The sequence below is a fragment of the Taeniopygia guttata genome, chromosome 12 (assembly GCF_048771995.1).
Source record: "Taeniopygia guttata chromosome 12, bTaeGut7.mat, whole genome shotgun sequence".
Lineage (NCBI taxonomy): Eukaryota > Metazoa > Chordata > Aves > Passeriformes > Estrildidae > Taeniopygia > Taeniopygia guttata.
In genome coordinates, this window is record NC_133037.1 from 3,138,556 (window position 1) to 3,155,697 (window position 17,142).

The following is a 17,142-nucleotide window of genomic DNA, read 5'->3' on the forward strand; positions in this document are numbered from 1 at the left end:
CAGCGCTCCCCCTCCCCTCCATCCCCTCCATCCCTCTCTCTCCCTGCTCTCCCACCGCTCCCCCACCCCGTCCCGGATACTTTTGCCCGTGTGCGCGGCCGCGCTCCGCCGCCTCTCGGGGGTCGGGGCAGCGGCGCGGAGCCCGGCCCAGCCCGGTGCCGGCACAAAGCCGCCTTGTCCGGCCGGGGAGCCGCGGGCCGGGGGCGGTGCGAGCCGCGGGCCGGGCCGGGGGCAGTGCGGGCCGGGGAGCCGCGGGCCGGGCCGGGGGCGGTGCGGGCCGGGCCGGGGAGCCGCGGGCCGGGCCGGGCCGGGGGCGGTGCGGGCCGGGCCGGGGGCGGTGCGGGCCGGGGGCGGTTCGGGCCGGGCCGGGGAGCCGCGGGCCGGGGGCGGTGCGGGCCGGGGGCGGTGCGGGCCGGGGGCGGTGCGGGCCAGGGGCGGTGCCGGGCCGGGCCGGGGGCGGTGCGGGCCGGGGGCGGTGCGGACCGGGCCGGGGAGCCGCGGGCCGGGGGCGGTGCGGGCCGGGCCGGGGGCGGTGCGGACCGGGCCGGGGAGCCGCGGGCCGGGGCGGTGCCGGGCCGGGGGCAGTGTGGGCCAGGGAGCCGCGGGCCGGGGGCGGTGCGGGCCGGGCCGGGGGCGGTGCCGGGCCGGGGGCGGGCGCTGCGCGCAGGCGGCGGCGCGGCCGCGGCTCTTCCCGGCGCTCCGGACCGGCGGGGACGGGGCACGGCCGCGGGCCGCGCCGGGGGCTCCGCTGCCTCTCGGGCGGCTCGGACTTATTCATTGCCGTTCTCCGCCTCTCCCCCGGCCCGTCGCCGCGCTCCGGGTACTTTTTCTGGGCTTTTTATTTTTTCTTTTTTCCTTTTCTTCGGTTGTTTGCGGCGGAGCGGAAGGAGGATGGGGTTCGAGCTGGATCGCTTCAGCGGGGAGGTGGACCCCGACTTCAAGTGCAACCTGTGCAACAAGGTGCTGGAGGACCCGCTGACCACCCCGTGCGGACACGTCTTCTGCGCGGGCTGCGTGCTGCCCTGGGTGGTGCAGCAGGGCAGCTGCCCCGTCAACTGCCAGCGCATCTCCACCAAGGAGCTCAACCACGTCCTGCCCCTCAAGAGCCTCATCCTCAAGCTGGACATCAAGTGCGACAACCACGCGCGGGGCTGCGAGGCGGTGGTGCCGCTGCAGCAGCTGGGCGAGCACGCCGAGACCTGCGACTTCTCGCCGGCCAAGTGCCGCAACCGCGGCTGCCGCCAGGTGCTCAACCTGCGCGACGTGGAAGCGCACATGCGGGAGCGCTGCGAGGCGCGGCCCGCGGGGCTGTGCGAGCAGGGCTGCGGGCTGCTGCTGACCCACGGCGAGCGCCGGGCCGGCGGCCACGGCTGCCTGCGGGCGCTGCGCGCACACGGGGCCGCGCTGCAGGCGCGGGCGGCCGCGCTGGAGAAGGCGCTGAAGAAGGAGGCGCTGCGCGCCGGCAAGCGGGAGCAGTCGCTGCTGTCCCGGCTGGCGGCGGCGCAGCTGGAGCTGCAGGTGACGGCGCTGCGCTACCAGAAGCGCTTCACGCAGTACAGCGCCCGCCTGGACGCGCTGGCCCGTGCCCGCGCAGCTTCCCCCGGCAAGGTAAGGATGGGCCCCGCGCTGCCCAGGGTCCCCTGGGATGAGCCATGTCCCCCGGGATGTGGTTTGTCCCGCCGGAATGCGCCTTGTCCCTAAGGATGCACCTTGTCCCTAGGGACGCGCCATGTCCCCCGGGATGTGTTTTGTCCCCCCGGAATGCGCCTTGTCCCTAGGGATGCACCTCGTCCCCCGGGATGCGCCCCGGGATGCGTGTTGTCCCTAAGGATGCGCCTTGTCCCCCGGGATGCACCTCGTCCCTAAGGCTGTGCCTGGTCCCTAAGGATGCACCTTGTCCCTAAGGATGCGCCTTGTCCCTAGGGATGTGCCTGGTCCCTAAGGATGCACCTTGTCCCTAAGGATGCGCCTTGTCCCTAGGGATGTGCCTTGTCCCTAAGGATGCACCTTGTCCCTAAGGATGCGCCTTGTCCCTAGGGATGCACTTTCTCCCGTGAGCGGCGCATCCCGGGGCGTTCCCGTGTGCAGGGTTTCTCCTGGAGAGCCCATCCGGCCGCAAATCCTTTCAAATATTTGACTTTTGGGGTTTAATAGGGGTAATACGCCGTTTTCTCTAGTGGATCTTTAAGTGGTACATCTGTAGGTACACCTTTCTGTAGGTACGTTTTAAAGTGTGACCGTCCTTGCTAGCAGGACTTCTAACTCACACAGAAAAGTAACAACTCGCAGTGTTACTGTTTTCTCTTGGTTCTCTTCCCCGAAGAAACTCTAAAAGTGGAATTTCCAGGGCTGGAAATGGTATTAAGGCAGCAGAAATTGACTCCCAGGAGTCACACAAAGTGGAGTGAATTGGAAGAAGCTGCTGTGGCCCGGTGCTTTCCAGAGCCTGAGCTCACCTGGCATCCCACAATAGGGCTTCCTACAAAATGCAGGCTTTGGGATTAGCTGTGATGCAACTCGGACACCTCGCCAGCTATTTCAGGATCTGCAGCCATCATCTTTGTAAAATCCACATCCATGTACAAGATATCTGCTGTGAACTTGTGATCTCTTTCCCAGCATCACACAGGGTTCTTTAATTAGGAAGGGAAAAATTAACTTGATTTCAACCCCTCAAAATTAGACCATTTATAAAATGACCAGAATTAAAAGCCAGAGCTACAACAATCCCCAAGTTTTAATTGGAATGAGGCTCCCCATCGAGGCGAGCCCTGGAAGCCAATTATCTTTTAAATGAAGACATTCAGAGTCCTCCCAGTGACCTGGAATGTGCTACCACAGACACAGCAGTATTAAACTGTTCAAAACTGTCAAACATCTGTATTCACACCTCTGGTAATGTTGAGGCTCTAAAAGCTGTGTAAAGGAAATAAAGCTTCATGTCAGAGGATCTTTTTTTTTTTTTTTTTAACCTTCTGAGGAATTCAGGACAGAACCCATCCTGTTTTCCTAACTCAAACCAGAAAATATTTTGATACTAAATGAACTGTTCTAACTTCAGGCACTACTGGGTGTGTGCTGGTCAAAATGCTAGTAATACCATTAAAATAAATTGGGGTTTCACAGTCATATCAAGATTCAGGACAGTTGTGTCTCCCCCTTTTCCTGCAGCACTTTGCCATGGCATTCTGTGGGCTTTCTGCTCCCACAGCCTGGCACACAGCTTCATCCCCACTGCACACTGTCCTGCTGTCAGAAACCATCTCACCCAATCCCTGCCTCCTCATCTTTGCTCTCCTTTATTCCCACACCACCCTTTTTTCGTGGCTGGTGCTGCTGATGTTGGGTTTGCACCGTTTAGCTCTGTACGGTGTAGGGGGCTGCTGTAATCCTGAGAGCTGCTCCTTCTTAGCTGCAAATGTTCATGACACATATTTTCAGCTATACTTCCTATCAGATTTATGGGTACAGCTGGCCCAGACCCCTGTGCTGGGGTTACAAAGGGCTGTTGTGCAGTTCTCTGGAGCAGCCACCAGTCTGGAGAAAGCTGAGAGGTGTCGTGTCACCACAGCCTGGGCCAGCGGTCAGTCAATTCCGTGGCTTTCACAGCATTTGGGGCAGCTGGCCAACACTAACAGCTCTCTGCTGCCCAGCTCCCAGGCAAGCACAAACAGCAAACTTGCATCTTTGTCACACAGAGAGTTTAGTAAAAGACCTGTGGTAATCACCTAGTGCAGGGATGCTTTCCTTCTTTGGGGCTGTGACAGGCTTCCAAGTGTGGGGTTCTTTTCTCAGAGACAGTAGCACAGACTGTGCAGGAACACTCAGCAGGACGTATAAATTTTCCTAAGGATTATGTCCCTGAACACAGGGATTAGAGATATGGTAGTTTGAAATAACCAATTTGCTGTCATTTTTTTAATTATGACCATTATTCATTTTTTGTACATTCTCAGATGTAGTAGTTTGGTCTGTGCTAACAGACCAACAATCTGGGTTCAAAGCTTACAAGTGGTGATTGCAGAACTTACTGTGGGATGTTCTGGCTCCTCAGCAGATAAGAAAAGGGGTTTTCTGGCTTTCCTGCCTGATGGCTGCTTGTTGCTGCAGATGTAGAACCAATCCAGAATAAATCAGATCACGCATCCTATAGTCTAAACAGAAGAAATGACCACGTACAGTTGTGTTTAAATGCTTAGTCAAAGGGGAAATACCATATTGAGTGACATTAGACCATTCTTTAAAGACCCAAATTTGTGGTCTTTTGGCAGCTTTGGAGACCCAGGCTGGGATTCACCTTAGCATGGACTTTGTGATGCTGGATGAATCTCAGCTTTGCTGTGCTTTCATCTGCCATTTCTGAGGTGAGCTGTATAACAACACCATGACCATAATGAGAGAAGACATAAATAAATATGTATTTTTATATACACACTCATCTGTAAGCATGTCACAATTTTATAAGCCCCTTAGGCAGGCAGATGTGCCTTAAGTGACCCCAGTTGTGTTACCCGTGTGTATTGTCACTGAGGCAACACTTTAATTTTACTGTGTACAGTTCAAAGGTTTATTCAGAGAATGACTTTATTCCTTGTGGGAGGGAGGAGAGGTTTATTGAGGATGAGCTTGAGGAGGGAGTAGGAGGGAAGGTGGAGTGTCTCCCTCAAAATTAGTATTTCCTTCCATCAGACATGTCAGTCCTGAAATATCAAAGTCTAAACAATCAAGAAAAAAACTTGTACAATTCAAACAAGGCTTAATCCTTGGTGAAACACAGCACTGTGCACACCTCTTGATAAGCTGATCTGGTCAATCCCTTATTTACACAGCCAGCAAAGTCCTGGGGGAAGCAGCAAGGAGAGAGGGAATCGGAAGCAGTTGACAGCCCAGGGTAGAAACTGTTGTCCTCTCCTGGCAACCAGAAGAGACAGGGACTGACTTTAAATGCATCAGCCAGGCAAGAACCAGTTATGATCTGACATTCAGGACCTCTGTGGTGGTGGTGACGCAGATTTGAACTCTGTAAGAACCAGGTGAAGTCCTTTAAAACAAGCTGATGTGTTTTTCTCAGCCTGTCCCCAAGCAGGATGGGCCAGGCTGGTCCTGGCAGCCCTTTCCCCAGCGAAGAAGGAGCTGAGGTGCCTCCTCTGGTGCAGACAGACCTTCTTAGCCACTGCACCACCTAAGAAATTAGTCTTTGCTATCAAAAGGGAAAGGCAGTCTATTAGCTGCACATTACTCAGCTGGGAAGTGCAGTAATTTCAAGAATTATGTTTAAGAGTTCTGTTCAGCTGTGGGAATACAAGATGCCAGGAACCATCAGGTCTGCTGCCGGAGCAGCTGCCGGGGCAGGGCTGGCCCCTGGCCACCACATTTCCACAGTTACCTCACTGTTTAATGACTGCTCCGCTAGAACGCCAGATCCTGGAGGGGGAGAGAAAGGCAGAGCCCTGGAAAAATCATTTACATCGTGGCTTCCTTGTGCAGAGAAGGAGAAGGTGGTTGAAGGGGTTGTTAAGAGCTGAGATGTGCAGAAGTGTCAGAGCGAGGTGCTGCTGCCTCCCCAGGCTGGGCCCTTCTGCACCCACAGTGGGGCTGGAGCATGGAGACAAAGCCACCAGAAAAACCTAGAAATGTCTTTAAAACCCCTGTAGACAGAAGCACTTTTTCAGAAGTACCTACAGAAAGCTGCATTAATTGTTTCTTTTCCCTCACAACCCGACTGATTCAATCCCACCTGCTTTAATGCTTGTTCAGCCAGGTGTAAAAGTGTCAAATCAAAGCCACATAAGGAGGCTTTAATGAAAATAGGCAACTCTAATTACTGAAAGTGTCTTGAGAGCAATGTTGTAATTGTTTTTTGATCGTTCTAATTGATTTGCCTTCTTAAATAGGGATAATAGAAGGAAACAGTCATGCTAGCATGTGCTTGTCTTTCAAAGCCAGAATCATCAGTCCTTGAAAGTGGTCTCACAGGACTGGAAATTTGTTCCTTGAAATCCTGTCTGAGGTCTGGGTCTGTAGACTTGCAGGGAAATAGATTTTACTTCATTTTTCAGTTCTCTTCTGGGTACCTGGTTCTCAGTGCTGCCGAGTGCAGGCAGATTCAAATGAAATCAGAGTTTGTTCATGTTCCTCTGTATCAGGTCCAAGTCTCTTTGTGCCTCGATCATTAGGGGAGATAATGATCAGAAGCTGACGTAGAAGTTGTAAAGCACATTTTCAGGTGGAGCTGGTGGTGCAGTTCCCCCTCGGAGTGTGCGGTCAGTGGAGCTCTGCCAGCTCACACTGGCAGGGAATTGGGCCTCCTTATCATCCCCAAGGCTCTGGGAGTAATTCAGTAATCCAGGATTACTTTGACATTTTTTACGACTTTAATAGACGTTAATATTTGATTGACAACTTCAAATTGACATGTCAGAAGAAAAATGCACAAACTAAAACCATCTGCATTGAATTACAATGTAACTTGCAATTTTTGTCATTAATTGGTTATGAAAATCAGACTTTTAAGATAACTTCCTCAAACTTTTTATGAGTTCATAACTTTTTCACAAAGAAAATGGTTTTGGAGGTAGAAATGTTCATCAGTATCTCTAGATGCACACACTGATCTGATCTCTAAATGTTGTTATTCAGAGGGCTTTTTGTAGTGTTCTGCTGTTGTCTATTGTGCTGTAAATAACAACACTAGATTGAGACTGAAGGCAGAACATGTGAACATTTAGTTGTCTTTAACAGTTCACGCACTTAGTTTTCTCTTCATAAAAGTAATAGGCCTAAACAGCATTTCTGTGTCATAAAGGATATTTTGTAGGAGTTTGTAGTTAGGAACAAGCTGGAATGAGAGACCAGGATAACAGAGCCCTCCAAATATTACATGTTCTTCCAGTGTATCTTTGTTGTATGCTGTTTGTCCAGAAAACTATTCACTGAAGAATTTCGTATTTTAGGGGATCAACATAATGATTTTCAGGGCTGGGAGATTTCTGTTTTGCTAATCTTAAAATGCCAGAGAAAAAAAAAAATCATGCATAGCAGGTGCTGTGAATAGCAATTGCCATTCCAGGCCTGTGGCAAAATTTGTCACAGTTTTGTTTAATGCTGTTTTCTAAAACTCTGCAGAGAATTTTGTGCTGTTTAAAACAATGTCACTTACAACAATGTCATGTAGTCAGCAGGAGAGAGAGGCAATGCAAGGATCCAGTCCTAAGGCTCAGTCACCCCCAAGCACTGGAAAAGTCAAAGAGTTTGACTACTGGAAACGTGGAGTATTTTACATAACACATCACATATGACTGGGTCAAGTAGTTGCAGGAACCAGCATTGCATATAAACCCCTTCTGTTGCTGTTAAGTGTCTCACTGTAGATCTCAATAAAAAAGACACATAAATCTTAGGGGAGGTTCTGCTGCTGGAGCTCAGTGGGGTGGCTGGAGCAGCCACTGGGAGCTGCAAAGTTATTCCAAACATTTGTCTCTAAACCACAAGGGGATTTTACAAAAATGAGAAAGCAACCCAACAAAATACCCTGGGTAGAAGTATTACCTGTCCTGTTTATCCCCTACACACGATGTTTTGAAGGTGTTTGTCTGTTTTTTGCAGGGTGAAGAAACTAAAGCACTGACTCTGGTCCTTCATCGGGACTCTGGATCTCTTGGATTTAATATTATTGGTGGCCGGCCATGCGTGGTATGTTAATTGTTAAAATATGTTTGCCCTTTCCAGTTGGGAAAAGCATGTAGGTCAACACTTAGAGGAAAAATGTTGCTGACAAGCATTTGGTCCTCTTGGGATTCTTTCAGAGCAGTTCTTCCATTGAGATTGTGTGGATGTCTATTAACTATGCTGCCTTTTCTCTGCCTGCCTGTTTATTCTTGCATATCACAGCCAGCACCCCTAATCCTACAGCAGTGCCACTCCCAAAGTGATAAAACCCACGGTGTCTCTTTCTCAGACCATACTGCTGTGAAGTTCATGGGCCGAGAGCCACAACTTTAGTGCCTTTCATTCTAAAAAAATAAAATTTACTCTCCAGCAGAGATCCAGCAGCCCTCTGTGCAGGTGAAGGGATGGAACTTAAACAGCTTGGTTTTGAGTTTTGTGATTTCAGCAGATGTTTCCTGCACCACACACTCACTAATGTATTTTTTTGGGATGCTTTTTGGCTGGAGCTGCTGCATATGACTTTAATTACATCAAGGAGTGGATTATACCTTGTCCTAGTAATTTAGAAAGTATTCAGAACTACTTCTTGGCTGCTCAGAAATTTGACATTAATCACGATTTGTTCCTAGTGAATTCACTTGAAAGTTATTCTTTCTTTAGAGTTTTTTGAATTTCTGAGACATTGTTCTGCACTGGTAGAAGCACAATACACAGGAATATGAAAATACCTTGTTAGGTGTAAGGTGTTTTCATGGGTTTATTTTCAAGTCTCCAGAGGAAAAGCTGTGCAACTAAAAATGAAAATTGCACTGTTGTCTTATGTTTGATGTGCAAGCAGGCTGTGTCTCACTGGATTTTGCTGTGAGAATAATTGTAATGACAATTACTCCTGAGCTGGCGGAAGTCAGAGGAAAATGATTATCAAACAACTAATTTACCTAATGGAAGCCCATCCCTGGCTGCTTAATCTTTCAAAATCAGAGTATCAGGTGTTCTCATTAGCACAAAGTAATTCCATATTAAGACATCAGTAAGAATATTTCTCTCAAATTAGGTGCACTGTTGTGACATGGACGAGCTTCAGCTGAGGGCAGAGGAGAGGGACAATAACGTGTTTTCCTTTTCATCCTTGAAGGACAATCAGGATGGCTCATCCAGCGAAGGAATTTTTGTATCCAAAATAGTTGACACTGGGCCTGCTGCTAAGGAAGGAGGGCTGCAAATCCACGACAGGATCATTGAGGTAAGAGAATACACTGCCTTTAATAGTGCAAGCTCCAGCTCGGGTCTTCACATGGCACGTTTGCTGTGGGTTTGGGAGAGTGGACTGTGGTAAACACTGTCTAGAACATCTGTCTGTGAAAATATTCCGGGCTTGATTCAGTGCTGACCTCCAGGGCTTTAGGTATAGTCCTTCCCTAAAAATAGAAACCAGATTATGGATGGTATGTGCATGTCCTGACTTTCTGAGGGGCTCGCATCTTTCTGGTATGCCATAGATAGTTCTTTTTTAAGCTGTTGGAAACTTGGAAGTTATTTAGTTAAAACCATATGTGAAATATCTGTGGTGTAAAGCACGATGTTATTTTTCTTGGTATTTAAGTTTTGAAAGTCAGGGAAAATTCCGCTCTATGATTTCTCTATGGTTTATCATAAACCCAAGTAACTCCTTTAACGTTGTTTGTGAGTTCTTTCATTACTTAGATTGCAGTCTGAATTTCTTCTCATTTTGCCAAAGTCTTGACCTCAATAAAAAGCTCTTCCTGTGAAGGAGATGGTTGCATGAAACTTTTCTCTAAATTTGCAGCAAGCAAATTTCTTTTTTAAGGAGGGAGAGAGAGAAAGAAAATGTTTCATTTTCATGAAACACAGTGCAGCTGACGGTGAGTCAGTTCCCATTGTTTGGCATTTTGCAGTTAAGAAAAAGTCTTCCTCACTGTCTTATTTTTGTAGGCAGCAGAAACTTTGAGAGTCTATTGTTCAAAAAGATAAGTGTGGTGTTTATTGCCAAGGATATCACGGAACAGCCAGTTTCTCTAAGTAATGGAATTCCATTGCTCTTATGTTTTGCAAATGAGCAATAAACAGCTGTTAAGGATTTTCTGTTGGCAGGGGACAACAGAATTTGCTTTTTCTGTACTGTTATGGCAAATTGTATTCACAATCTAGTAAGAGTATAAAATATTAATTAAGTTTCTTCATTTGGGAAAGAATGGAGCCACAGTAGCAGAACTATAAAAAGATAAGAAGCTGAGCTTGAAATGTGAAATGATCCAGAGTTGCTCAAACCCTGTGTGTGATGTAACATAATTGCGAAAAGGTCTGGACAGTTTTGTGAGAACTCTGTGATTCTGTTTGAACTGAAGCTTTCCCATAAGCTTCAATTCCCCCACAGCCTCCTTGGAAAGCTGACATCCGTTTCTGAAGTAGTGCACAGTCACATAAACCAAACAACTGTATGAAAACCAAAACTCTGGGAGATCAAATACCCCAAGGTTAGGAAATGTGCTGGTCCTGGTCAGGCTCTGTGAGCTGTGGAAGTGACCCTGGCTCCCAGTGCAGGGGACGAGGGCAGCCAACCTCCATGGGCTCTGCACCCTCTGCTCTCTCACAAAGGACCTCCTTCCTTCTGATTTTACTTTTTGCTCCTTCTTTACTGCTCCCCAGGGTTGGTGTTGGTGCGGGCTGAGGAAGGAGTGCCACTCTGTGTGTCCAGAGGAGCTGAGAGGGACACGAGGGGACAGGCTGGGTGAGCTCTCCTGCCCTGTCCCCTCCCTGAACAGAGCCATGCCTGTGCCAGCTGTGTTTGTGCAGAGCCTTTTGCACAGTTCAAGCTGCATTTTCAGACAAGAGAAAAGCCCAGAACAAAGACATTAGAGGGATTTGTTGGATTAATAACACGCCATGGGTAGCAGGAACCCATGTGTTGACATGGGGCTGACATGTGTTGACAGCTCTTGTTGTGCTGACCACAAACTCATTGTCATATTCACTCTTCTCACCTCTAAATATACACAGAATGCTGATGTAAATGGAGCACATTGTTTCCCAAGGGTTGGCTTTGGGTACCTCCACACCAGCATCTCACTCTGGACCAGGAGTGTCCAAGCCTTGAGTGGTGCCCAGCTAATGTGGTTTGATTCCCACAGTGGAGCAGTCTCCAGGAGCGCTAATGGAATGCTTTTCTAGATAAATTAATTTGTTTCATGCAGCCCAGCCACTACAGACATCCAGTTCACAGCACTAGACTGGAGTGCTCTAAAAGTGAGCCCTTTAAAATACAGATACTGTGGACACCAGCTCCTGAGAGCAGCTGTTTCATCCTGTGCTCTCTGCAGCTTATATTTAGCACATTTTATCTATCCTTGCCCTGGATAAGGAAAAAGGGGATACCTCCTGCATCGAGGCATCTAAGTGAGCGTCACCATCCTGATGTCTCATTATCTTAGAGAACTGAAATACCTGTAAACGATCTAGGTGAGAATTAGTAATGGCCACTGGTGGTGTCCTTTGAGAGGCAAGTTTTTTTATAACCTCCACTCTGTCAAAGTTGATTTGGGAGTTTGACTCAAAAATTATTTACAGATGTAGCTGTAACTAGGAGGACACAGCTGGAGAACTTGGCACAGAGCAGAGCATCCTAGCAGGTCACATTTCCTTTCAAATGCATAAAAAATGGTGAGGAAAGATGGCAACTTACTTCCCTAGAACTGAATTTAGCTATCTAGAACTTCTTCAACTTGTTCATTCAATATTAAGGTTTTATATATCATCAGCATGATTCTAAATAGACTCTTCCACAAAGAATTCTTATTCCAGTATAAGATGCTGAGCATAACATCTCCCTAATTAATTCCAGCATCCATCATAGAGAATTTACAATGAAGTAAAACACAAATAATTTGATTTCGTTTTGGCAAATGTTTCTTTGGTGCAGATCTTCTGGTGAATGTGTTTTGGAGCACATATAAAAGAGCATCACTTCTCATTTTCAGAACTGCCACAACATTTCTAATTACTGATCAAGGATTAGGCAGAGTGAAATACAGACACATCAGGGTACTGTTCAGAGCTGATAGCAGAAGCAGGTTTTTATTGCTGTTTGCTTGCAAATTTTATCCCCTGACAATTTGATCCAGAGATAACCTTGGAATTATGTCAGAGATAATTTTTAAATATATTTTGCTTGTGTAATTTGGATTTCCTGTTCTGCATTTTTCAGAAGGTTAAATGCAAATTGAATCAGATTTAAGAATTGACTTGAATTTTCTTTAAAAGCAATTTTTGGCCGTTTTCATATCACTGAAATAAGTAATGGCACTGTGAGGTCTATGCTGCTACTACTAAATGACAAAAACCAAGATGAATGTTGCATGGTCTGTGCTACTCAGTCATCAGAGCAGCATGTAGCAAATACAGAGAAATAGCCTTTTCTTGTATTTTCTTTTACAGAATCTGTTGAATAATGATACTTAGTGCTTACATATGACCATGAAGATCATGTTGTGGCTATTAACTGCTTAATAATTTCTCCTCACTGTTTAATTATACCCTTACTCTGTAAATGGGTAATCTGAGGCACAGGAGGAAAGAAGTTCTTGAAGTTCTTGCCAGATTAGGGTTAAAGATTTGGATTTTGGTGGTTTTGTAACTTCTCTATGTAAACCAAAGCTTCTTCTTACCCGTGTCTGTTCTCAGATTTTTCACGGTGACGTTAGGAGTGAGGAAGTCAAAATTCTGGGAGATTTCTTCTGCTTTGACTGCAGATTTTTCATGCAGTTCTGTACTTGTACTCTCAAAGCCAGCAGCTGATTTAAACTGGTGATATACTGAGGTATTGTTAAGATGTTCCACAGCAAATTGCCACGTTAAAAACATGCTGAAACTATTGATTTCTTTCTGCAAAGGAATTACTGTTCTCATAGATTTCATTTTTGTCAGGGTAACAAAATGGTCCTAATTTCCTCTCTCAACAGAAGTTGGTTCAGGTCCCAGCCCTGAATGCCTCTACACAGCTGCTTGGCATTTCTTAAGACAAAATCAGATTTTCAGAGTTATTATTTTTAAGCACATCATCCCTGAAAGAGTATAAATTAAATCCGGCATTCTCTTCTCACTAACTGGTAAACCTGTTTGTTTAGCCCTGGGACTGCTTGGGAAGAAGGAGGCTTTTGAAAAGGCTGCCTGCTCGCCACCTTAAGAAGTTTGCAGCACAATTAGGGTACTGTTGAGGTAGTATAAACTGTCACAGCTTTGCTGAAACCTGGAGGATTTATGCCATCTGGGACTCGCCCGCTGTTTCATGCTGCTCACAGGAAGGATCATTAGTTTAGGAGTTGAGAACACGTCTTAGTTCATTTGATTGATTTTCCCCAAAGCACACTCATGTGCTACAAATTACAGGCTGCTTTTCCAGGACGTGCATTTCTTCACAGATTACACACGAGAACAATGAAACTTTTTAGCAAATCTTGTGGATGTACAAACAAAATTTGCCGTTTGCTGCGGGCTCCCTGTTCGCCCCACAGTAAGTGTGGTGTTTTGGCAGAGCCACTTTCTGCTCACAGGAGGGGGTTAGGTGGATTTCAGGGAGATTAATTTGGTAGCTGTGTTCACAGCACAGCCTCTGAAAAGTCACATCAGCGCAGAGAAATCCATCAGGAATGGCAGGAAAGGACAGTGGCAGGAGCGTGGTGAACCTTTCCCTGACAGGGACACAAAGTGAGGCGAGGATGGCTGTAAAACTGAGTGAATGAATAAAAGAAGAAGCATTCCTTGTGGTCTGGTGGTGCGTGATGGGTCTCGTTTTTCCAGCAGACTGAGCCTGTGGCTGAAAGGGCTCAGTGTGCTGCTGCTCTGTCAGAGCACCCTTGTGCTGCCCTGGGTGCCCTGCTCACCTACCACCCCTCACAGGCATCTTCCACACACAACCACTCAATAAAATTACTGTCTGAACACCACCTTCAATTCCTGCTTTGCTGCTGAGCACTTTTTAAAGCAATGCCAGCTTCAGCAGGATAATCCCAAGCCTGCAGCTCCTCGCAGGACGCTCCGTGCCAGCTGAACTCTGACAAGGATATGGATTTAACAGAATTGTCATGAATGGAAAACTCAGCTCTGCCAACAAGATTTACTGTGCAGCTTCGTACGCTCAGGAATTAATTTTCTAGAAGAAAACATTTTCAGACAGTGACTTAAAATTGGCTGTTGCAGTTCCTGCCAGGACACGCAAGCACACGAGAGCATTTGTGGGGAACGAACGGTGCAGCTACAGCAGAGTCAGCTCTTTTTTGGGAAAAAAAGAGGAAAAAGCCCAGAAAACTGTCCAAGGCCTTTGTCCATATCTGTTAATGGTGTCTCACAAAGCAGCATCTGTGCTAAAACACAGATCCCACAGCTCGGTCGAAAGGGAGTAATAATAACAACCCGAAGAGGAAAATGTAAATGAAAACAGGCGGCCTCGGTTGTCGCTGCATTTTTTCCTCTCATAAATTTGTTTCCCTGATTTCATACCAGCACTACAGGCTGAGCTGTGGCAGGGAGGTGGGGAAAGCAGGGGGATGAGCCAGAGAATGAACCAAAGAGGTACAGCAGGATTTCTACACTAAATCCTGTAATATTGTTCTTCCCACAAACAAAGCCAGAAAGATAAATTGGATGGAATGAAAATATAAGTGTTGCAAAAAAAAAAAAAGGAATTTTGTTTCAAAGTTTATGGACCAGCATTCTCTGACCTGCAGGCTTCAGAGCTCAGGTTATAAGCACATTTCATGCTGCAACTTTTGAAAAGGTCTAGCGTGGGCTCCCCTCAAAGTTCCACACCATCCTGTTCCTTCTTCTTTTTAATAGAAGTCCACATCATCCTGACCCTAAGTGTAATGTAGGCATTTTGAATCTGTGGAAGCTTAGAATATTGGTCTCAAGGGCGTGTTGAATGAATAAGAGGTAATTAAGTTATCAAAAAAAAAGCTCTCTTAAACTCAGGAATAGATCCCTTATGTGTAACACATCTTAAATTAATGGGATTATGGTTTGGAGTCCTTTCTCCCCTGCACTTCCCTCTGCTCTGGCTTTCCTTGCTCACAGTCTGCTTGAAAACAATCATTTCAGTCTTTAGCCAGCGTGAGATCTCTCCCATAAAACCATCAGTGCTCTCGAGATGGGGACCATGACAACTGTGCACAAATCAGGAAAAGAACTGCCACTGCTGGAATTGGGAGGAATGCCAATTTTTTTCTGGGATGGAGCATCCACAGTCCTTGCAGAGAAGTTAAATAATGTTGCTCATGTTTGTGTTGGAATTGTGGTTAAACAGGAAATTGCTCTTGAGAAAAAGGGGAATCAATTATGAGGAATTTGCTTTCCAGGTTGGATCCTCTTGCCTCAAACTTTGCATTACTGTAAGGTTGGAAAAACTGGGAGAAAAGTCCTACTGATACAGTGTTTTAAAACACAGTGAAAGTCACAGATTGTTTAACAAATGTTGTTTCTCTTTGGTGTGGTTAACTTGTTTGGGACCACAAGGAGCAAGACAGGAGAGGAAATGCAAACTGCTTTGGTAATTTCCAGTCAAATCTCACAAAAAGTCAGGGACTCACTCCACTGACTGCTGTGGTGGTGAATTCCCTCATCCATCCTCCCTCAGCTGTGTTTGCCATTTTTTGCTAAAATCAAGCCAATCCTTGCTAATTGCCTGGATAATCCAGCTCTTGGTGGGTGCCTGCCTGCCTTAGAGGTTGTTCCAAGCCTGCTGTGGCACCTGGTGCTGCAGGTGCTTGGGACCTGGGACAGTTTGTGATGAATTCAAATTACAAATCACCTATCAATCTAGAATTTGGGGTTAGGAATTGTTATTCTGTCAAAGAAATGAAAAATAGCTGGTTCATCCTCTGTAGCTCATCAGAGAGAAACGTGTCAGACTCCAACAAATGCTGGGCCATTATAAAGGATGCTAATAGTGCATGTAACAATGGGATAATTTAATCTTTTCATTTGTGGTGCAATTCCTTGCATTTTAAATCATCTTGTCAGTTTTCCACATTTCAAGCCAAACCATTATGATTAACTGTTAGGTTTTATTTTTAGATTTTTTAATGCGGAGTCTTTTTAGAGAAAACACACAGAATGTCCTATCAACTATTTTCACACATTCGGTATCATAATTGGGCAATCAGGCACAATCATCCTTAATTTAGTACATATGTGGCACATTACCATGCCAAGTGGGTTACAGATATGCATGAAGTAAGTGCAAATTTACTGACAAAAGGAGCAAGCTCAGACCAGCGCTATCAAAAGGCACTTGAGTCACATTTGCATAACTCTTCATTTGGAATTAAAAATTGAATTTGTTCAGTTTTCTTCAGGACAAGAGCGTGGTGCTGTTCTGGTGAGAAGGACGAAGAAAGTCTCTCCTGCCTAGAGGGCTTTGTAGTTTTAATGAGAAATAAGGTGTTTAATAGTAAACAAAATCGATTCCAGTGTGGTTTTTTTTTGTTTGTTTTAGCAAAGTTGCCAAATGGGGGTATGGTAGGACAAGAAACACGCCAGAGAGGAAAGCCTGGAAAAGGAGAGTGCTCAATAGACGTTTATCAAATGTACTCCAGCAAATTGTATGGCAATTATGGCTTTAGAATTCTTTACACTATGAAAGTTATCCACAATGAACTGAAGTTTTGGGCTTGAAACACTGAGAGGTGACAACTGGTCAGCATTGGGAATTTAGTTCCAACACTGTTGGCTGCTGCTTTACTTTCAACATGTTTTGATAAATTTCAAAACAATGTAACCTGACTACTTTATGTTCCACTACAAAGTGCGACTACAGGACTTGTAAAGTTTTTAGGCTCTCATAAATACAAATGGGACTGGGCTGACAATAATAGCAGTTGAAAATTTTTGCTTCATCACTGAGGCTTTTAAATGAAAACAATATTTTCCTTTTAAGACTTTTATTATGCATTTTTAGTATCCAAAGTGAATTTGTGTTGTGTTGGCTTTCATATAAAGGTGTGCCATCTTTAAAGAAGCTTCTATCTGTAAAGTCTTATATCTCTAAAGAGAATTTACCTCTGAAAGGGGAATTTAAATGGGTTTTAAAGGCTGTGTGGGGGAATATTCCATCCAGAAAGGAAAGCTGAGCCTTTGGGGTTAGGGAGGAGTGGTACAGGAGGGTGGTGTGGGCTGAGCAGTAAATGGTGGAGACACATCCCATCCCTGTGTGCATCCCTTTTGTGAGGGACCAGGGGATTCCTCATCCCAAAGAGTGCAAATGCTGCAAATGTCTTTTCTCCAGCCTAAATTCTGCATTTAACGTGCTTCGGTTGTGTGAAGCAGGTGGAAAAAGACGCAGAGTGTGGAAAACAGACTTTTTCCATAGTCTAATTGAGCCTGGTGTTAAAATACTCCTTTAAAAAATCACTAATTTCTAGATCCCTTACTGTAGGGCTGGACCTGTGGCTCTCAGGAAAGGCA

General features: G+C 46.2%; 1 protein-coding gene across 1 annotated transcript in view; it reads left to right on the forward strand.

Moving 5' to 3' along the window:
* Positions 1-648: 648 nt before the first annotated feature.
* Positions 649-17,142, forward strand: part of PDZRN3 (PDZ domain containing ring finger 3) — a 131,189-nt gene continuing 114,695 nt past the window's right edge. The window contains exons 1-3 of the mRNA XM_030283032.4: positions 649-1,608; positions 7,606-7,692; positions 8,804-8,911. Coding sequence (XP_030138892.4) covers positions 892-1,608; positions 7,606-7,692; positions 8,804-8,911 — 912 coding nt within the window. The 5' untranslated portion in view covers positions 649-891. The remainder of the gene's footprint in view (positions 1,609-7,605; positions 7,693-8,803; positions 8,912-17,142) is intronic.